This window comes from Talpa europaea, assembly GCF_964194135.1.
Source record: "Talpa europaea genome assembly, chromosome: 10".
NCBI lineage: Eukaryota > Metazoa > Chordata > Mammalia > Eulipotyphla > Talpidae > Talpa > Talpa europaea.
The window spans coordinates 109,086,870-109,110,043 of record NC_140077.1 but is presented as its reverse complement, the minus strand read 5'-3'; the positions used below and the strand labels follow the sequence as shown (position 1 = coordinate 109,110,043).

Sequence of the window (23,174 nt, the reverse complement as noted above, 5' to 3'; positions counted from 1 at the left end):
TATCTGCAAACAGAGGCTGGCTGTGCAAACCCCGCGGGCTTCTAAAGGCTTGCGGGCAGATGCAGAACCATGTCTTTCCATCATACGACCTGGGAGACCAGACTTATTCTTTAACTTTTGGTGGTAACAAGAAAGTTGTGTTTCCCCCGATTTAAAACAAGGGGACGGGCTGGTGAAGTAAGTGTGCCAGATGCTTGGGGATATGGGGGGGATGGGGATATGGTGGTTTATTCCACTATTCCTTCTACTTTGTTTCAAAATTTTTGACAATAAAAAAAAAATCAATGGCAACAGTCAAATGAAAAGTCCAACCCAGACAAACCACCCAACAGAACAGCAATGATAGTGAAGGAACAAATACAAAGCCTCCCTGTAAACAAAATTTTTGACATCACCAGGAATCAATAAATGAAAAGGTTTTAACTTTTAACAGTACCTTTACCCACACTGTAAGATACAATTTTAAGCTTTCAATGGATAAAAAAAAAATTTTTTTAATGATATAGCACTGAGATTTTTGAAATACTCTCTAGAACTGCAGATTCACCCTTTTTCGAGTCAATTAGACAACACAAAACAAAAGCCTGAAAAGTGTAAATGTTTTTTTTGAGTCAGTTTATACCAACATTATTAGCAACAGCGTGGAAAAATAAAGCGAAACCTCTGATATCCAGTAACAGGAGACCGATTAAATAAATGATGACACACGAAAACTTAAAATACTGTGCAGACATGAGATGAACTGGGTTCCCTTTATAGACATGGCAGGAAGTGCTTACCATATTGTTAAGTGAAAAGAGAACGCTACAAAACTATAGAGTAAGAAACAATTTCTATATTGGGGTCAAATAAGGGGATTGCAATTGTATGGGGAATATAAAAATAAAATTAAAAAAATAAAGTTTTATTTCCCCTCAAAAAAAAAAAAAAGTAGACGTTTATAAATAGAAAAAAAAAATCAGTCATAATTCACCACCAACTCAGCAGCAGCTACTCCTGCATAGCAGGCCTCGTGGTGACTGGGTTTCTTCCCTTATGTTCCCCTATATCCTCTGAAAAGAAAAGTTATTTTCAAAACTTTTTTTAAAGTTACATTTTACAGTTTAGGACCCATTAAGGGGAAAGTGGGGGCTGAAGAGTAAAGTGGGGAGGGGCCCAGTGGACTGCAGTGGAGGACTCTGGGTGCTTGGGTGGTGGGTGTGATGGGTGACCTGCATCTGAAGAGGGGTGAACCTGTACCCCTAAATCACACAGTACTGGAAACCAATGTTTCCTCAAAGAAAAAGACCACAATCCAACACACAAACAGAGACTGGCAGACTACCATCCGACCCTCCCTCTATTTTGAAAATTAAGTTTTATTGGAACACGTAGACCAACAAAGAGTAAACTGAAGGATGATATGGATGAAGCAGCTGTAAAAGGCACAGGTCAGGAAGGAGTATTTAAATGATGGTGCCCCAGTGTCCGTGAACATCAGCTGCAGAAGGTCAAAAGCTAGGGCAGGAAGGGGCTGTGGAGAATATGGTAGAAGAACAATAAAGCATCTTAGGAAGAAATGTATATTGGTCATGTCTCTTTTTCTGTGAGCCTTCTGAGTGCGGCTGTCTTACAGGCCAGCCCGTCTGCACAACCTAACACCGTCTTTTCAAGGAACAATTCCTGTGGCAGTGGCTGCAGAATTCATCCATCCTGGAGCCAGGAAACCTCAGGACAGAGCACAGTGCCAGGCCTTGTCAGGGCGCTGCAGCGGGAAACCAGACCCTGGCACGGGAGCGGAGTGCGGGCCCAGGAAGTAAACCTGCGTTTCCGGGTCCCCCCCAGGGGCCCCAGCTCTCTCCACAGACAAGGGCCACACACTCTCTGCTGAGGAGAGCTCAGTCCTCTCTCTTCTCTGCAGAGACACAGGAATCCCAGTCCCGACTAGAGGTAACATCAGTGGCACAGGCATGCTCCCTGGCCCCCTGCATCATCCAGGAAGGCTTTTCACCCCCAAACAGAGGACCTCCCTTGAATATTGGACCTATTTCTAGTAACAACCATGCATATAGTGTTGAGAGGAAATTCCAGATAAGAGAAGGACTTAAGCTGCCACCTAAGCTTTCTGGCCAGGTCACGCCTGCACAACAGGTGAAAGGAAGGACAGAGAATAGAGGCTGGGGCCTGCTTCCCGGCTCACCCATCACACTCAGTCTTGACTATGCTGAGCTACACCAGAGGAATACTGTTGCTAGCCAGCAGCAACAAAGGTGGGAGAGGCCATGGGAAATGAGAGAAGAAAGGCACAGACCCAACCTTCCCTCTCCCCAGTAACACAGTCCTGGAGGAGTACTGTTTCAACTCTAACGTTCAAAGTAGGCATCACAGATGGGAAGAGAAGTGTCAAAGGGTGACAGCTGCAGAATCACAAAGTACTAACACAGGTTTGGTGAAATAAGGACAAGAGCTCAAATGGCAGCAGTGCACAAAGCAGTTTCAGGCTACATGTATTCTTTTTTAAAAAATGTAATCCTGTTTTCAAGGATGAGTTTTAATTTCCTTGGAAAACGAAAGAAAGAAGTTCAAAAGGATACATTGCCAATGCAAAGACTCTTAAGCCAATCTTAGTGTCTAGGCAGCTGCAGACAGTAGTGCAGGTTGTACACTGCACAAAGGTAGCCCCTCCAGGAGGGTGTGCTCCCAGCACAGACATCCAAGACACATGTGCTTATTAAGATGGCATTCCAGTAGTTGGCAGTGTCTTGAGGAAGTGCATCTGCTACAATTGGCAATTGCACCATTGGGCCCTTCAACAGCTTGACCTCACCAAAAAAGCATTGACTACCCCAAGCATAAGGGCGCCATGAATTTTTACAAGGACTTGTCAGTGTATTTAATTTTAAATATAAATATGTTATATATATATATAATAAACATAAATACAGATTATTCTAACTACAAATATAAACAGATAAAATATAAAATATAAGGAACGAAGAGAATCTACGGAGAGCTATTTAAAAATCACCCATTTTCTTTGCTGTTTTCTCTTTCCTTAATTGCATCTGCCTCGTCCAGTGTTCTTTATATCTTATCTTATGCTTTTTAAGGTAGGTGATGAACATTATTCTCTTATGCCTTGCCTTCCAAAAAAAATAAATAAATGAAATAGCCAGGAAAGGGGGAATTGCACAAAATGAGGCAGCATATCCCACTTTCACAGATTAGTGCCATTTCTATTACTGAGTCATAAATATTTAAGGACTCACATCCAAACCATCACACAGAAAAATTCTATACTGGACACTTCAAGTGCTTCTGTCTTTGAGTAAATACTGTTAGTGCTATTATCTAAATCATAGAAAAATAGCCCACATTTCAAATGCTGAAAATGGGACAAATTAAATGTTGGTCAGACAGCATGACATGAATCTCCCTCCCCCAGAATCTCCCATTTCTGCTTTTTGCCTGGTAATGGAGACCAACACAATTCAGGCAAATCCTTCTTGCTTTTGGAATAAAGCAAGGCATGTGTGAGAACTTTTTCTTATAGGCCTACAATCTTACATGTCCGTGGCCTCTGAATTATTAATGGGAGAAAGGAGAGAACAAATAATGGAGAGAGGGTTCTTGGCAGACACTGTTTGAAGCTCACGGTGTTCCAGAACATTGAACTCATCCACTTCACCAGCCAGGAGCTACCTGATTCTTACTCTAGGTTTCTCCTCCTATTTTGATCTTATCCAGCATCTGGCTGGGTGATGGCCCGTGATGCAAGACAGAGATCTTCTCTTTATTCCATTAAACTCTGGGATCTGGTTATGACACCACGCCTCATCTGTTTTCATCTACAAATGATCCTATTAGCTGGCTAAGTGTTCCCTGCAGAGCACAGACTTGTGTGAGGAAGAGAGACAGGAACAAAGTCAAGATTTGATTCCTCTCTGAAGGTGTTGGGCACTTCTGTTCTCCTGGGGTCTGGACCCCCGTGTCAGCTGTCACTCAATGACACGCAGACCACACAACATCTCAAAGGAGACACACGCCTTTCTATACTCAGATTGAATTTTCTAGACTCTAAGGTTAAATGGGCAAAAGACCTACTGGGTTAGCATTTACGATGAAGCTCAGGTAAAGGACTGAGCCAGTGGCCCCTTGAGGACTCACAGGGCGGAGCGGGAGGGAGGCCTGGTGAGTGGGACCCAAGATCCCATCATTCCAGCTCCGAGTCCTTGAATTTTCTGCCCGGGGCACGGTGTGCTCTGGTGAACTGCTTTTCTCCTTTACTTTTGGAAAGAGGTTCCTAATTTAAGCAGCTGAGTCCAAGTTCTTAGGAGTTTTAAACAAAGGCATTTTCAAATAAGTTCTTAAACAACGTCTGGCATTTGCTTCAAAATAATCCAGGAGGGGGAGAATAAAGGGTGATGGCACGTTCTCCACTTTGGTGTGTGCTTGAAATTTTCCACTGTAAGAGTTTTTTTTTTTTCAAGTGAGCCAGAGAGCCAATGATCCAGCAACTTGCTAGTTATTCGTTTCGACCTTTACCTTCACCTCAACCTCTTCTTAAATACTGTTAACACAGAATGCCATCTGACGCCATTTTCTCTCTCCACGTCTGCCCATCTTAAGTATCAGCAAACTGCAGACTGACCTGCCTACAGACAGCGAGACCAGGGAAGGCTGGATGAGGAGGGAGGTGCAGCCTCAGCCTCATGGGGCGGAGGTGAGCAGTATACACCGCTGGCAGGCTTCACCAGCTCTGGTGCCGGGCAGGAAATCAGCACCCCCACATCTCATTGATAAGAATGTTCTAGAATGCCCACTGCAGAGTGTTGCATCCTCTGGTGGATGCTATGCTTTTCCTTAGTTCTTGTGGTTGGAATTAATGAAGATCGATCATGAGACACAGGTGTGGAGGGAGCTGTGGAGGCGCATCGGCTGCTTTCTTCTGCAGGGCCCTTCCGTCGGCCCTCAGCCCCTCTGGATGTGCAGAGCTGGAAGCAGGGGTCTCGCCAAGAGGGGCTGCTCGGACATCGTCCGCTTTGAAGAGCTTCTTCTCAACTCTGCGCTGAGGCCTGCACCCCGGCGGCCCTTCACCCCGAGCCTGTCTTAGCTGTACCCCACAACTCTCAAATCCGAGGACACTGAACTCGATCCCAATCCTGAGTCTTTGTTCTGGACATTTTCTTCTAAGAAATCTGATAACTGACCAAACATCCCCCTCGATAGGAGAATTCTAGAGATAGGGAAATTTGGAGGCTTGATGTAAATCTTTTTGAAACCTATCACCAACCTTAAAACGTAACCTAGAAGCTGACCTCGTGGAGATGAAATAAGAGTTCCTTTTAAAACAAGAATCAAAAGAGAAGAAAGAGCTGGCGTTTTTTTTCCCATCCCTGCTCTCAGTTAACTCAGGCTAAAGAGGCTTTCTTGGCATGAAGCTGCCTGATTCTGTTCGCCCTAAGTAATGAGGTGAGAAGGTAAAAAGAGATCTATTTGAGGAGAAGCTAATCGAGCAAGTTGCCTTCTCAAAAGAAAAATTAAAACAGCCAGGATTTTGTAGAAGCACAATCTAACAGGGACTTCTGAACACGGACAGGGCCCTGAAAGTACCTCTTCCTCTGCTTGAGCGAGAGATCTGATTTGGGTTTCTTCTCACTCGTAACCTCCCAGCAAGAGGAAAATTGAAGGATTGTTTCATTTTTGCCAAATGGCTAAAAGAAAGCAAATTCTCTCCTATCCTATAATTACACTCAGAGCTCCAGCCAGGCAATTTAGACGACAAGGTACATTTCCTTGTTTGGGGTTCATTCAAGCCTCTCCCCCCTTCCCAGAGAACACCTGGAAAGCGGAGCACGACCTGGCCGGACAGCAGGCCTTCGGTTATATAAACGGCATCACGTCATCTTAAAGCACAAGCAAGAAACCTCCTGGGAGAGGCTTCCAGGGTCCCACCCAGGTCCCCTTTATGGCACAAGTGCTCTGGGGCTGAATGCTTGGGAGGATTAGGTGCCTACAGTGAGTGGGAAGGGCCCTGGTCACGGGAGACCCTCACCTGCAAGGCTAGACTCCCCCGCTGCAGGCAGCGAACCCTAAAGCAGTAAGTCCTAAGGTCCACTTGCCTCCGGGCAGGATTCACTCCCTGGCACAGTTCATGTCCAGAATTCTCTATGGGATGGAGCTGACACTGGTCTCCAGCTAAAACCACGTCCTGGCTCAGCTCCTTCTGCCCCATAACTTCCCTCAGGTTCCCTCAGTAAAGCCCTCCACAAAATGCCCATCTCGGGCTCTGCCTCCCAGGAACTGGCCTGTGCGTCTCTAAGACGCCTATGAGAGCAAATTTAAACAGTTTTTACTACTTTTCACCCACTGTCTTTCAATGTCTAGCATCTAGCCAACTTCATGTGTTGAGACCCACAAGCATAGATACTAACTCACCTTAGGCTTACACGTAGGAGGTGGGCTGGTGAACCTGCCTGAATCAGACACCCCAAGATTCCCAGGACGGGGCTCCTCAAGGCGCCCACTCTCCCCTGCAGAGGATTTTGAGCTAAGAGCAATGAAATTGCTGGAGAAGGAGAAGCTTCCATCCTGGCCTAACTCCTCCCTAACAGAAGAGACGATCACGTCCTAAATTCCTGTTCCTCCCCTATCCAGAAGCAATCACTGCTCTCCCTTTTATGACCCAGAGGAGAGTGGTGTGGGAGTCTCGTGTGTGGGAGAGCTGTGTTTATCAGTGAGCATGACATTCCTTTACTCTTGGAGTAAGGATGAGGTAGCTAATGCCTTCTTGTCTGTCACAGAGAGTCCGGCCCCCTCCCTGACGCCCCAGCCCCTAAAAGCAGATATCCCTGGTCAGCTCCGTAATTCTCTAGAACTTACAGAATTCTCCACATGTATGTCATTAAGTGTTGCCCTTTCCCCTACTAATCTGCCTGATGTTAATTTGTTTGTCTGTCCAGCCTTAGAAGAAGCCAGATAGGGTTGGGAAATTTCCCTCATGTGCCCCGACTGGAATCTTTGGTAACTCACACTTCTTATTTGGGCATCTGACTTAATAGAGAAATAGGCTTTTCACTCCTCCAGACCCATTTCCTGATACAACAGGCATTCAAGATGGCGAGACCCATGTCCATCTGCATCATCACTCACGGAGACCACTGTTCGCCCTATTCCAGCAAGGTTCCTTTCCCTAACACTTTGCAGCGCTGCGGGAAGCAAGCTGGCTCTGTTTTAATTACTGTTTGATATCTGATATTCCTGAAATCCAATTCACAGAACTAAAAATAAAAACCAACTCGGGTTAAAGTTCAGAGGCGCACTGGCCACATGATGCTCCAAGGTCAAGTCACCCACCCCTGGATGGAAACCACTGTTTGCCTTTGTTGCAAGAATTAAAAACACAAAACTGATCAGGGAGAGTCAGAGTTTCCGAGGAAAACAAAGGCTGGGTCTTCTGTTCCCACTGTTGACCCTGCAAAGCCCTTCTCTTGGACTAACTCAGAGGCTAGAGAGGGTCTGGGACAGGAGCAAGAGGGAAGGAGGGTCTTTTAAAGGGGCTCAGTGCATCACCCCAGAGTTCTTTTTCCACAGAAGTGGGGTCTGCTCTTGCTGGTGCTTTCCTACAACATCTGGGGTCTGGGTGGCCTTCAAGGGTTGGATGAAAGGCAGCACTGGCTGGCCCTCCTTGCATGGGCAGACTGATGGCAGCCCCCTGGCTGGCCTCCCCGACCTGCCTTGGCAAGTGGGGAACTTCCTTGCTGACAGTGTTTAGTGATACCCCATAGTTTCTTGAAAGCATTGTCTTCTGCGTTTCAAATGTTTGCCCTAATGACGCTGTGAAGTAAAAAGGTGGGATGTCCTTGGTGACAAAGCATCATCCCACAGGGACAGGCTCTAAGGCCCTGGCTGAGGTGTTCATGAGATACACACCCAGCTCCCCATCCCAGCGGGGCTGTCCATTCACACTTCCCAGCCGAGAAACTTCTGCAGAAAGGGTAATCATAATAGTAATACCCACTTCACAAAATTACTGTAAGGAGCAAAACACAAAAACATTGTGGACAACTACCCAGCTACATCATCCCGTCACCTCCCTCCAGGCGTGTGCTTCCATGTTGTTTCAAGCGACCAAAGTTCTAGTACAAAATGGCGGCACAGCGAGGGACTCCTTTGAACCTAGTAGGAGAAAGCAGCTTGGGGAGCACTGTGCCCACACTGAGGGTGCTATGAGGGGACCGCCAAAAGGTGACCCACCTGGTGGTCGTCCGGATGGTGTTTTCTTTTGTGTGATTGTGCTCTTTGCTCACTTTTTCTGTGGGAGAGAGAACGAAACAGCTCTTAGGTAGGGTTCACCCAACCTGAGAAGTTAAAGCTGAAGCAGAAATACCCTCAACATTTCTCTTTTCCTTCAGTGGTTTTCTTTTGGTTTCTTTGTTAAACCCTTAAACCAATCCCCTGTCCTACTGGTAAGGAGGAGACCATCATCAGAAGCCTATAACAGCACCCACAAAAATACCTTATTCAAAGCCTGTCAAGGGAAACAGCTACTCACACACTGCAAGCGTGTTCCCCTGTGATCAGGCCCTGGTGATGTGAACGTACCCTAAATCTTTCTGGGGCTCCCACCCCACCCCCGGTCTAGCAGGCAAGACAGAAAAGCCATCTGTGGAGACTGAGAACAGTTTCCACCCCGTAGCCTACGCGGGGATCTGCTGCCTGAAGGTAAACCAGCCTTCAGCCCACACTAATGACCAAGTTGCCGAATAAAGAAGATTTAACAATGGGATCCAGGCCTGGCATCTGGAAGGTGCGTCCTTTAAAAAGGAAGACATTAAATCCTGCCCTGGCTTCCTGCAGCATCAGCCTATCTTTAGGCTGGGACAACTTAGAATTACCCACCCCTCCAGTCAAGACTAATTACATTCTTAATGACTCATTGTTCCTACCTATATAAACTAAATCCAAACTCCTGTTTGTTCAGACAGTCCTCAGAGTAAAATCTGTGGGACTGTGTCCTGGGTTCAAATCTTCCCAAAGATGCTCTTTGTCCACCATTGAGATTTTATTTCCGGTGAACAGGACACATGTGCAGACACACACAGTTAAGAGCATAAAGGCAGCTATTTCTACTCTATCTCTGCCCAGCTGAAAATTTCTGCTTTCCTCTGATTCAGCATGAAAACTGCAGTTGTTGCAAGTGTTCCGCTTCTGACTTTGATGACAACCTTTAAGCTTTGAGTATTGTCAGGCCCCTTTGTGAGAGGGGATACAAAACAGCCGGGGACCTCTGGGTGCCAGCGTCATCGAGCGCTTATTCCGATAAATGTCACAAGAGACAAAAAAATATCATGAGACCAGAAGAGGTAACCCTCCCTCCCTCTGTCTGGAGGTCCGTCTCTACCAGCTGTCAGGAATTATTTAATTAGTTTTCAAGAACACAAAAGTCGAACTTGGACCTCCCCAGTCCAGTTCAAATGTGAGGCCTAGCCCTGCCCGTCACAGCTCTCAATGGCTTCTTTTGAGTGTCTGAGAAAATCCAGCCAACTCGAAAGGTTTCAGATTTCAACGGCAGGCCCAATAAAAAAAAAAAAAAATCCTAATCTTAGGGATTTTTGGAAAAAGTAAAATAAAGATTCACACCCCCTGTCCTGCACTTTGTAACACTAGTCCGACTGTGTGTACATTTTTGGGGCAATTCTTTCCCGCCCGCTGGACAGGGACAATGAGGCCAAATTTGAATTCACAGGATGTATTCATTCAGAGAGCAGGAAATCGGGGCTAAAAGACTTGCTTGAGGTCACCCCGCAGTCAGTGGCAGCGCCAGGGTGAGAACCCCCAGACGCAGAGTGTATAGCTGATAGTCGACCATGATAACGGATAATGTTCTGTTAGAGAGACAGAGGCTTCTGCAAAGAACCACAGTGTCCTCGCTCTTGCACATTGGAACTGCTGAATCATTTTTTTAAACTTACATTGTTTTTAGATAGGCTTTCAATCTGGGGGCCGGGGACAGGGAAGCATCTGGCATGTTTTGGAGCTTGCGAAGATCTATGTGACCTATTCAATTTACTGAATTAACTATTTTGCTGGCCACAAATACATCCCTTGTTTGGGAACCCAGAAGCCGACATTTTGAGCACCAAGGGATAGTTTCCCCACTGTGGGTAAGTCACCGGGTCCACCAGAGGTGGGCGTCTTGCATGGTGTGGGGTGGGAAGGGCGAGTTAGTGAATACTTACATAAACAGGCATTTAAACATCATTTGTTATCCATACAAAACAGAGTTTATCAAATATTGGTCACAAACTTGACTGATGCATGAGCTTCGCTATGTAGGCCAAAGCTGGGGTGCGGACAAGAATTGTGCATTTCTCTACAAATCTCACATGCATGTCCATCCCCCATCTGAACTATGGTCAAATAGCAACAGCATTTCAGTGCACTGAAACTAATAGTCCTCAGGGCTGAGGAGCTCAGGGGAACACATAGGTTCCAGGACAGAACTTGATTAGAACTTGATTCTATCAAGACCCTTCTCTGAGCTGTGATTGCTCCCCTTTTGAATGCCAAGTACTCAGAGTGGCAAAAGCTGGTTTAGAGAAAATGTCCTACTAGGTTAGAGATGGAAAGAGTCCTCATACTTTTATCTTTTGCTTTTCCCTTGGCATGATTTTTTTTTTTTTTTTTTTTTGGCAAGATAGAGTAAAATCCCATTAATTCAGACCACACGAATTTGGAACTCACAATAATTCAGTCACTGTTGGAGTAAACCAAAGTTTATCTTTTGCACATTAGAAAAAAGGGAGGGGGCTGTTAATCAGATCAAATGGCTCAACAAAATCAGAGGTGAGATGTTTAGCCCAGCAAACAGGGATCATTTGCAAGGAATTGAATAGAGTTCTAATTTCAAATGATTCTTAACTGTTTATTAAAGAAAGTTTGGCAGGCGTTCCACTTGGCAACATCTCACTAACTGTTAGTCTGAAGTGTCAGTCTGCATGTTAAAGTAACAAAATAGATTCCTGTCTATGAAAATCCTATAATGCGGGCGTTTTTACTTGGTTGAAGGGATTCTCCTTCCAAGCCTTTCAAATTATTGGCATTTTCTCATGGAGACGTACCTGACAGTTGAAAGAGGAGCTCAGAAGCCATCTTCACAGAGATGTCTTGACTGAAGAGGTTCCTCTCTGGGGGCACTCTGCCCTCTGGCATCTTCTGCAAGGGTTCGGTTTTCCCTCTCCCGATTAAAGTGCTGTAGCCCACATTCCGGCTGGGTGACATGGAGACATGTGAGTCCTGCATGTCGACCTCCATGGGCTCCTCTTTAATCTTCACCATCTGAGTCTCCTTGTAGCTCTCCGCTGCGAGCAGGGCAGGGAAGGGAAACAAAAACACAGGTTTCTTAATTTGGAAGCAAACCCACTTGCCAATCACAAAGACAATGGGGAGACTCGTGTCAAGGAGCAGGTTAGAAGAGGGTCTGACCTATCTGGTTTCCAGAAGATGCCCAGAAGAAATAAGTAGCTTGCCCAACGTCACGCCACTGACGGCAAAGCTGGTGAGGTTTCTGGACGAGGGTCTCCTGACCACTCAGTCTCCTGACCACTCAGACTCTACCTTCCCTCTCTACCATGCTGCTTCTAGAACTTACAGAAAACATAATGGCTATGTGTCCTTGTGTTATAACTTGCTCAATTTCAGTGAATCAAATCAGAGCAAGCACATTAATATTATGATTCCCCCCCCCCCTCTAATTTCAAAGCTCCAGTCAAATTTTTTCTTTCCCTTGTAGGGACCTAAATGAATAAAGGGTAAATAGGGTAGCTTCAACTGGGACATTTACACCTTGCTGGGAGTTAGTAATTCTCCATGCCACCTAGGAAGTTAATTGCAGGCTTAGGATTAACATTTAAAAAAAGAGGAATCTCACAGGTTATAATAAGTGTTCAATTCACTGACTGTTCTAGCTTTAGGTGTGGCTTTGAGCTGTTCAGTCTTTATTCTGAAATATATGTCCACTCTGCAAGGCTGGAGTGTCTTTATATGCGGGTATTTGTCAACGATGACAGAACATCGCTGAAATGAGGTGGACAATTAGCCCTGCATTAATTTGGGTCAATTTAAAATAAAGCCATATTTTCAAATCAATAAGCATTTATTTATTAGTAACTACTATGTATTCAGCATCCTGGAAAGCAAAAATGAAAGAGGATGGATGGATGGATGGATGGATGGATGGATGGATGGACAGACAGTTAAAGACAATACAATAGTGAGTTGAATGGTGGTTGCCAAAAAGCTATGTTAATGTCCTAACCCCAGGAACACATAAATGGCACTGCAGTTGGAAAAAGACATTTGCAGATATGATAATGTTAAGGATCTCAAGATGCACTAATCCTGGATTATCCAGGTAGCTCCTAAATCCAATGACAAGTATCCTTATAAAAGTCAGAAGAGGACAAGTCATAGACACAGTGGAGAGGTCATGTGAAGACAGAGAAAATACTACAGTCTGAATGTTTGCACCTCCCTCCCCCAAATCAATATGCTGAAACCTGGTCTCCAATGTGATGATATTAGGACATGGGGCCCTTGGGAGGTGATGAGGCTGTGAGGGTGGGGCCTTCATGAATGGAACTGGTGACCTTATACAAAGACCCTAGAAAGCACCCTTCGCTGCGTCATCAGATGAGGACACAGGAAGCAGAACCAGACACCAAAGATTCCAGCCTCTTGATATGGGACATCCCAGCCCAGCATTGTAAGCAATAAATTTCTGTTGTTTATAAGTTCCCCTGTCTGCGGCATTCTGGTATAATAGCTCGAACTGACCCAGTCAGAGAGGGGCTGGTGTTGGACACCCTTAAGCCGAGGATGGCCTGGAGCCACCCGAAACTGAAAGAGGTAAGGAAAGATTCTCCCCTCGAACTTCAGATTTCAGATTTCTGGCCCCAGACCTTGAGAGAATGTTTCTATTGCTTTACATCATCAAGTTTATGGCGATTTTACTATGGAAGGACTGATGGACAGACAGATGGAGGGACGGATGAATGGCAGACAGATGAGGTTAAGAAACCCACAAAGCAGGGGCGATCTGGACCCAGATAGTGCTTTGTGGCGGGAAGCTGTGCTGTGCATTATAGGACATTTAGCAACAGCTAGAGGGTCTCGAGGAGAGACCAGAGGGAGCGCTCACTGCTGAAAGCTGGGTGGCCCTAGAAATCTGCACTTGCCTGGCAAATTATGAAGCAGGTAAATGTCAATTACTGATTTGCAGTAAAGAAGATAGTGAGCATTTTTAATTAAATTATTAAAATTAATAAGGTGCTACCGATAAGATCTTATGTAAGAACTACACTCATTATTCTTTTTTCCTTCCTGACATATTACACATGCTTCTCAGGAAAATGACTTGCTTTTTGTCAGCAACTAAACTGCAGACAACTGTTGTATTTAATTGCGATCCCTTCCCCATGCCCCTAATCCTGCCAAGCTGGATTTCCCCCCTCCTCTGCATGTCTGTGAAGCTCATAAACCAAATTCATTGATTCAATTATGCTAAAAAGAAAGAAGAGAATAGCAAGCTTTCCAAGTTTGGTGCTTAGCTTCTCTGCTTTTGCTTCCCGCCCATCTGATTCTTTCTGGGGTACTGACACCCCACCCGCAGCCCCCTTAGGGATTTGGGGACCTGACAGTGAGTGGTCCTGATTTCTAGCCAGATCATCCTAAGGCGCAGTCACAGCATAATTTCCTCCCTGGAATCCCTCAAGAGATTTAATATTTGGGGTGTTGACAGTGTGGGCAGTGGCACAGGGGCATAAAGATGTGCCTGAGCCCCATGGAACATTCCAAGGCCTGAAGACAAATGCAAAGGAATGCTAGACACGGGTTCATTTCGTTCAAAAATGAAAATGTCCACAATATCAAGAACATAGCTAGAACGCAGCTCTGGTTATATCTCTCCCCACCCCCATTTCCCTAGCTCTGTCTCTCGATTAAAAACCACCTGGCTATTTGCACCACTAAATTTAATGAAATTAGCTTTTAAAAGCCACTTGGGATAATTTCAAGTATGATTTGCATGAAGTGCTTTCTGCCCTTTCTTAGGACAACTCTTGATCTTTCAAAAATACACTAAATACTGACCACTGAGAAAATCCTGGGCACACTTCAAATGCCCGAGAGCGTCCAGGCTCATGGAGGGCTTCAAGTTGACATCTTAGTGGGTGAGACATAATACTCTGCTTTGACAGTTCTTGCTCTTCTACCCAACAGCACAGATGATAAGTGTTTTCTTGTCTTTTTTTCTTTAAGCAGGTTTTCTCAGCCTTAGCACTGCAGGCCCTTGGAGCCAGATGCCACTCTGCATAGGAGGCTGTGCTGTGCATTGTAAAACATTCAACGACATCTCTGGTCTACAGAACACCAGATACACCATGAGCTCCATCCCCCTAGTTGTGACAACCACACATAACTCCAGACACGGCCAGTGTCCTCTGGGAGCCAAAAGCATCCCAATCGGAAACCACAACAGTCAAGATTTTGCGGCTCTCTTGTTATCACTCGCCCAAAGAGCTCCTCTTAAGTTCTTGCCTGGACTCCTCCTGCATATTCGCCGCCCTCTCTGCCAGGTGCCCAGACAGGCTGGCAAGGACGGAGGCAGGCAGACTTAGGAACAGTTCCGGCCCTAGAGATCCCACTCAGCCTGGGCCAGCTCCCTCCTTTGCCCGGGGCATCCTAAGGAAACAATGGTTGAATTAATCATTTCTCTCTTAGCTGTGAGTCCACATCCAGGAACAAGTCTACACAACCCGGTGGAGGATTTTCCTCATTCCCATCATTTTCCCCTCCACACACCTTGTGGATCTTTTTAGACTCTCTTCATAAATAAAATAATAGGGTGAATATTAATTTCACCCTAGGTGGCCTATTTCCGCTGTTAAGGAAGAAACTGGCACCAGGGGAAGATGAGGGATGGGCTAACACTCTGCCTGGAGTGGCTACCAGGTGACTGCTCACTGCCACGCTTACTTGCATTGTGGGACTTTTCTATGATAAATATGACAGTTCATCAATTGTCTAAATTTTAAAAAACAGAAACGAGGGTTCCGTGGTGGCGCAAGGGGTGAAGACGCAACCTATGAAGCTGTCCGCAGCCTCTGCAGCACGAGTTCGATCCCCAGCCAGGGAGCTACCCACACGGCGCAGCAGACCTCTCCTGTCTAGCCTGCTGCTCCCCTCAGCAGTGTATTTCAGTCAATCTGCCTGTTCTGCTCCCCACTCTGTCTCTGGTGAATCCTCTCACCCCCCTCTGGCCTGTACCCCAGTTCTTTAAGCATAAATAAATAAATGTTTTTAAAAAAAGAGAAACAATTATACACAATCATTAAAAAGTGATTTCCTTTTGGATATGTTTAGGACCTGTGTGTGCCTCCAGAGCCATTTGGGACTCGAGTCAATCCTATTCAAATCCTGCCTGGCGAGAGAGAGAGGGACGAGGCAGAGACTGCAACGCTACTGTCTTTTCTACCTTCAAAACACAGTGCGTTCCAGCTGTCGTGCCGAGTCACGGCATTCGTCCTCACTCGGTCATCCTACGACCCTTCTTTAATATCTGCGATGCACTAAGCACTGTGACAGATGATACTGGGGACACAGGTCGGTAAGACGAGGTTCTTGCCCTCAAGCAGTTTAAATCTAGATGAGTGATTGGACAAGTATAAACGGCCTCTCAGACAAGCAATAAAAAGAAAGTACAGGTGGGAAGAGAAGTCAAGGAAGAGGGTGCAGGAAGCACAAAGGAGTCCTTGTTCCCCACCTGGGGTGTCCAGGGACGCTGCTTCGCTGCTTCGAGGCAGGCAGCAGACTCGGAGGGCAGGCACAGAAAGGCAAGTCTGGGTTTGAATTCCATTGTCCTGAAACCTGCCCGGTGGGTCTTCCCGGGTCCCTGGTGGAAACCCAGCAGGCCCGTAACTTGATCGGGTTCAGATAATACAAAGCCTAATAACGCCTGGAAACAGCCACCTGGTCTTGCTCCAGAAGCCAGAATCCAACTCAAGCTTCGCTTCCTTTGAAAAGCTCAAGCTTCCTTCTCCCTGTGAAGTTAACTGGGAGCCGGCTGTGGGCCTGCAGGGAAGGAGGTGCTTGGCTCTCTCTCCCTTCCCGTGGCCTTCACCCCAACACACTATCCTCCCAGGGCCTTGAGGAGGCAGGAAGGTGGGGCCGCCGGGACAGAGAGGTCTCCAGCCCTGGGCCTGGCTGGTGTTAAGCTCTAGGCCAGTAGATGGTTCTCGTGTGAGCACTGGGGTCTTCAGGGACTTTTAGCTTTGAGGTGATGTTTCCCCGCAGGCCCCCTCTAGCCAGAGGCAGCGCCGCTGCTTCCCTCTCCCGCAGGCTCAAGCTCCATCAGTCCTCTGGGACGGAGGACAACACCCGGCCAGGGCTCCACGTCGGGGTGGCCGGGAACAGTGGGCTCTTTATCTGACCAGACAAAGAGGGCCAGGCCAGGCCCAGAGCAGCACAGAGCAGCCTCCACTCGGCCACCAAGCAGCCTGCAACTTCTCGCCCTGCACATTTCCCGTCAGACCCCTCACTAGGGTCCCTGGCTGCGGAGGCACATGACGAACTTCCACGATGGGTTCCCTGTAAATCATGCTCTTTAAAATGGGGGTTAGCAGCTGTTACCCCTTGCTCCGTCCCCTCTTCCCTACAGTAGGGACACATTTCTCTCCAAAATCGACTTACCCCAATCTTCGATCACCTCTCACTTCTAAACTCAGTCATGAGGGCCAAGATTTTTTGGTGGTAAAATACAAATAATAGAACTTAATCACCGTGACCATTTTTAAGTGTTGAGTCCAGGGGCATTAAGTACTTTTACAGTGCTGTGCTAATGTCACCACCATCCACCTCCAGAACTTTTTCATCTTCCCCAATGGAAACTCTCCCCATGGAACACCAGCCCCCACTTCCCCCCACTCCCCCCTCCCCCAACCATCACCCCACTTCCTGACTGGATGCCAAGATGTTTTTTTGTTAATATTCATACTGTAGCCTTGGTGCCAAAGCCAAATCGTCCACTTAACATACAGTGTCAGGTGATGTGCCAGGGAAATAAAGCTGCAGAGGGAGGCGGGCAGGTAGGAGGCTCCAGTGCTGGGTGGGGCTACCTGCACTTTATGGAGCCCCGGGGGCAGTCACTGGGAGGTTTGGGGGGACAGGGGTCATGGGACCAAGTGCACTCAGAAGGTCTGCTTGGCACGAGCACTTTGAAGGGACCCAAAGGAATGCAAATGAGGAGCTTATTTTAATAATCTAAGCAAGAGACACAAAAACCCTCAACCAAAAGCTACGAGGAGAGAAAAGGTTGATCAAATAGTCCAGAGATGACTCGGGGAGGGGTTGCGGGGGGTCTGAACAGGAGTCTGAACCAAGAATGGAGAGACCAGTGGGACCGGCTGTGCCGACGTGTAGAATCATCGTGGTGTTCCTTCTGCCAAGTATATAAATCTCGAATCATTCTGTGCTGTACCTGAAACTCAAATATGTTGATATGCTAATTATATCTCAGTGAATTTTTCTGTACATTTCCAGGAAAAGAGAAGAATGGCAGGACTCATGTGGGAGGAATGATGAAGCAGTCTTGCACTTGGCCCGGGGAAGGGGGAGGTTAAAACAAACTATGACTTCGAGCGTCTGAATTTTGGAAGATACGTTAAAAGAAGCAAGAAAATAGATGTGTTGGAGAGAAACATGGAGGAAGACTTTCAGTTCTGCTCGGAGGATTTGCAACTCCTGCAGGAAGTGGAGGTGGTGATGGCTGATGGGCACTGAGAGAAGAATTGCCAGCAACAGAGACTGAGGTCCTCTGAACCCCAGGGCGCCAAGATCAGCAGGGGAGGACAAGCAAAGAACAGTGGGGGGCAGAACTGTTACCACCTGTTCTTAGAGAGGAAGTGGAAGGAAAGAATCAAGGAGAAGCGTTGGGGAGAAGGGGCTGAGCAAACCATGAGCCCAAGCTGATGTTTGTAAGCATAACAAGCAAAAGATCTGCCAAAATTTATTAATTTAATAATTCATTAAACAGCTAATCAATTAATTAAATGAAAGCATCTTTTTCCATGTGGAGAAACCCATTTTCATGGTTAGCCAAACATTAGGAGACCTTTGTTCAAAATGACAGGAGTAAGATTTTTTTTGTACACGATTTTCTACACACACACACACACACACACACACACACACACACGTATCATAGTTTTGATTCTTAAACAACACCAAAATGATATCAGAATTGACCTTCTGAATTAGATCACCAAGATCATAATCTATTGTTTCCCTTCTATGTCGATATCATACTCAGTAACTTTGGAAGGAGAATTAACAGGCATCGGAAGTGTCAGCTGTCACACTAAAATTCACACTGAGGTAGACAGGAAAGCAGGGCGAACTCAGCATCAAGTGTTAAAAAAACACCAAGAGGATCATGGTAGAACATCCCATTCTACTCTTTGTTCTGAATCTACAGGAACAAATATGCCCTAAGTAACAGAATTCAAATAAACAACTGGTGAGACCCAGAAATTCTCTTAGGGGAGCCCAAGAACCATCACTGCATCAGAGCAAAGCACCTGTAGTTTCTCCTTCCGTGGGTTTTTACGTAGTTTTCAGACCCCCTGTACCAGCACACAAGATGGCCGATCCTTGCCTAAGATAACTCAATGGGGCATTTTCTAGCCTTTTCAGATTGACCAACAAACTGGGCCACACGGGCACCACAAGTTTGGGGTTCCATTCTGGGTACGACACTACCCATGTTCAAACCATATAGGAACCTCAGGGCGTAAAGGAAGGTGCTGGCAAGTGGAGGCGTGGGAGAGGCCATGAGACAGAATCCGCCGTCACCCCAACAAACGCAGCGTTCAATTTCACTTTCATCCAAAAGACACTCAAGAATTAAATCCTCCTGTCCCCAGGGCCCCAGAGGCCAGCTTCTCCCGCCAGCAGACGGCGCGGGGTGGCTGGGTCATTATCTGCTGAACTCTGAGTGTGGCAGTGTTAATGTCAAGCCTCACCTAATCACCTTGTTTTCTTTCATTTAATGATTTCACTAGAAATTAGCTAAAGCAGTGCATTTAAACTGTATGTGTGCCATTTGGTAATATTCCAGATGATCTCATTAAAAAAAAATTAACCTATTTTTCATCTAATGTCCAGAATATACTTTTCTTGTCTCACATTAAAAAAAAAAGGTTCAATTAAAATATCTGATTTAACCTTAGAGCTATTTAACATTATTATCCTTTGCCATTTAATAAATCTAAGCCCTGTTCATTTCATCTGTTATGATTAATATCCATGAACTTGGACGCTGAATATTCCTGAAAGATTCAGTGGAATTCCTGAGGACACAAAAAAATCACCAGAAAGCAAGGTCCACCCCTGTCAAGTGATGGGGTGGCTGGAGTTTTTTATTTCAATAACGGAGACTTTCACCAAACGTTGAGTACGTTCCACTAACAGATGGTAAAAGGCCTTTACCACCGCATGGAGAGGCAGACAAGTCTAAAATGCTTTTCTTAGGTGGTGCTAAATATGACTGCATCCTGTCACAAGGATATCTCTGCTGAGCCTCTGATGCTTCTCCTCTGCTGGCCAATGTGTCTGGCCAGCATCCTGAGCAGCGGACACTGGGAAGGCCCCCTGGGGAGTGAGGCATGGGGAGCAATCATAGGGATATGACCAAAGGCAATGCAGGAAAGGACGCTGCCTCCTCACGCGTGTGTTCCCAAAGTACCCCCCAACAAGGCTTGGAAGACAGTAGCGCTCAAGAGACACTTGTTGAATGAATAAGTAAAAGAAAACAAAACAGAAGACCACAAAAGCTGGAAAGATAGCATGAGAAGTAGAGGAAATCAAAGTATCGGGTCCAGTTAAACTCGGGGAAATATTTACATACTTTTGCCAAGAAATCAAAGCCCTAATAGCCAATAAGTTAGCCAATAATAGCCAGTAATAGCGGGAGCGCTGGTGGGACTCACAGCCAGCGGTGTGCGGGGGGAGGGGGCTTCTGATGCTGGAAAGTTTTCTTGGAGATAAGGAGGAGCACGTGGTACCCTCATAACTTATTCTGGCTGTTTCCACCTTCTTTCCTGAATTAAAAAAAATTTTTTAGGGATAGAATGGAACTTCCTTTATTTGATAAAAAGTGTTTAATAAATACCGCATAGCATGTTGAATGTTTAATCATGTTTTTTTTTTTTTTTAATTGAAGTAACACTGGCAGGCTACACTGTATGTGGTTGAGAGGTGCAGGATCACACCCTTTGGGTGCATGTCACCACCCCACCCCACCAAGGCACCCGCAGCCCCCCAGCTCAGTCCCAGGGGCCCCCTCCTCACTCTGCTCTCTCCAAATGTTTTATTTAAATCAAAGCTACTTCGGGCCTCCCCGGTGGCGCAGCGGTTGAGCGCTGGGTTGCGATGCTGCCCGCAGCCTCTGCAGTGCCGTTTCGATCCCCGGCTGCTCCCCGGCCACCAGAGGAGGGTCCCACATGGCGCACTAGACCTCTCCTGCCGCCCGCTGCTCCCCTCAGCAGTGTACTTCTGTCCTTCTGCCTGTTCTGCATCCTGCTCTGACTCTGGTGAATTCTCTCACCCTCCCGCGCTTCTGACTATACCCAGTGCTTGTATAAATAAATAAATCTTAAAAAAAAAAACAAAACATTTAAAAAAAAAAAAAAATCAAAGCTACTTCCAAATAGTATCACACATTCGCTTTAATCCCTCTCCTCTCTTCCTCTCTCTCTTGCTGTGTTCTCTCTACTGCAGTGGTGAGGAGCAGTCAGTCAACTGGCAACAGCGGAAGAAGGAGAGGTCACCCCAAAACCAAAGTGTAGGTCTTGGTACTTGAACCCTCGCTGTTTCTTGAGCTCTGGGTGTCTCCAAGAGAGCTGAGGAAGGTCAGACAGGAAGGGTTTTCAACAGAAGCATTTTAGGGAGAAAATATTGTAGATACTAGAATGGGGTCAAGCGTGGGTAAAGGTTTTAGTACTAGCAGTCAAAAAGAGACAACCATACAACCATCTGTCTCAATTAAATTATCCTCCAAGTCCCCAGTTTTCTTATTACCCCCTGGTCTTATTTAAAAAGTGCAGGAAGAAAAAGTATTATCAATCTATCACCCAATATGTTGGCTAAGTAGGCACGTGTGAATTCCAAGAGAAGATTGCTCCCAGCAGCACTCAAGTGCAGTGTGAGACACAGGCATTCTGCTCACAAAATGAGCCCAGAAATCACTGCAATTTCATGCTGGGTTTGGTGAATCCTCCCTCTGCTCCCGGCCTCTCTCCCTCTGGAGACCAGCATGAGGACGTGCCCTTTTGGCAACAGGTAGGGAACCACAGGGAGCCTCCAGTAAGGTTGTCGCCAAGAATGTCCAAGCCTGAAAGAGTAGGAAGACTTTCTGGGGGCAACAGTAGGGAAGGGTGTGTTTGTGTTTAGGACAAAGGTGTGTTTAGGGGTCACAGCTGGTAGGACCAGGAAGGGCCACATGTGTTCATGGTTGGCTTTCTAGAAGCTGGACCTCTGATAAGTGTGTTGGGTGGCATCTTCAGTCCATCAGCTCTCCCGTTTTCCCAGCAGTGGAAATAAGCAACACACACATAGGGCAAGCCATGGGCACCCAGGAAAAGGGCTCAGAACCAGCTGTAGCCCCATAATTAGAAAACAAGAAATTAACTCAAAGCATCACGTAACGGTGGCCTAACTGTGGGGGAAATACATACATGGGTGCAGGAGATACAAGAATTCTGAGAAGGGAAGGTCAAGATCCCGCCAGAAAGAAGGCACAGAGAGAAAATGGCACTTTTCAATTGTTGCTCCTTCGGTAGGAATAGTGAAAGCCAAGAATATAGATAGATGTCTTGATGACAGTCTTCCCTTTGGGGCTAATATGGACACCCCCCCGACTGACTGGAACGCCCAGGCTCTGTGTGTATTTTCTGACTCACACATGCTGGCCCCCGGCTCCAGCACTCAGGGGAGCCCCTACTCAGTGGGTGACACGGTCACACCCAGCACCCACTGAGCACACAGGCTGTGGGCAGCAGGGGAAGAAGCCGTGATACCAGCCTATGTGCACCCAGATGGGGTTTAATTATAGACGCTGATGCCTCTTCTTTGGGGTTATAGGTGAAAGGTCAATGTGAGAAGAAAGGTACTGTGGAGTGAGCTGAGGAAAACAACGGTCGTGTTCTCCCTCACAAAGTGGTAGCTGAGGTAACACCTGGCCAAAAAGGCTTGTGGGTGCGGGGGACCCACGGAGGGTGTCAGAGACTGCACTGTGGTCAGGCAGGCAGGGTCTATGTGGCAAGGGAATCTGCCCTCCGAGTGAAAAGTGGGCTGTTTGGTTACTCAGCTATGGGCATCCACACTGCAACTGGGTTGCTCAGCACAGGCAGCTTTTTCTTAGCGTCCTCATCATTAAATAGTACTAACTTATGGCCCGCCTGTAGGCGCCGCAGCCTGTGCTGTGGAGAAGAGAGCTTCCTAGTCGTTTGTACCGGAGACAGGACGCCAGGAGCGGGGCGCGTGCAGACACACTCCCTGGCCTGCATTTTTAATTGTGTGGCTGCACATTGCAAAGGAGGCCAGATAGCCCTGCCCTGCGCCCACTGCCCCCCCACGGTCCCAACCCCTCCCTCCCCATGATCCAGGCCCCCTCGCTCAATCTCAGTCTGGCCAACAGCCAAGGAGTCCAGCAGGAAGGTGGAGCATATGGCATTCCTTTCAGGCTCTCGCCTGGTTTCTGGGAACACCAGCCAATACAAATTTTCGTGGCTATATTAACATATGCAGCTATGCGACAGGGGATGATAGTAAAACAAGAGCCCTTTTGAGTCTGGCCTTTCTGAGTCCCAGGCCTCAGCGTGGGAGGTGGAGGAAGCCAGGTCAAGAAAGCAAAAGGCTGGAGGGGTGAGGGCCCTAGGAGGCAAGGAGGCCCACGGGCAGGCCCAGGATGGGAGCTGGAACAGCGCTACCGAGAGGCTGGAGGGAGAGCAACAGCCGCTCAGGTGCGCGGCCTGGAGGATTTGTAAGCTGTGTGTGGAATTACAACATAAACAGAGGAAGCTTCCTAGTGAAAGAGTGACTGTAACACCCGTTATCGGGGGGAGATTCTGTTAAAGGCA

General features: G+C 46.8%; 1 protein-coding gene across 1 annotated transcript in view; it reads right to left on the bottom strand.

The window, feature by feature from the left end:
- The window catches only part of ZNF827 (zinc finger protein 827), a gene marked incomplete at its 3' end in the record, with an annotated part of 150,832 nt that overhangs the window by 57,179 nt on the left and 70,479 nt on the right, over window positions 1-23,174 (bottom strand). The window contains exons 6-7 of the mRNA XM_084245844.1: window positions 11,103-11,342; window positions 8,236-8,293 (exon numbers count right to left, since the gene is read on the bottom strand). Coding sequence (XP_084101970.1) covers window positions 8,236-8,293; window positions 11,103-11,342 — 298 coding nt within the window. The remainder of the gene's footprint in view (window positions 1-8,235; window positions 8,294-11,102; window positions 11,343-23,174) is intronic.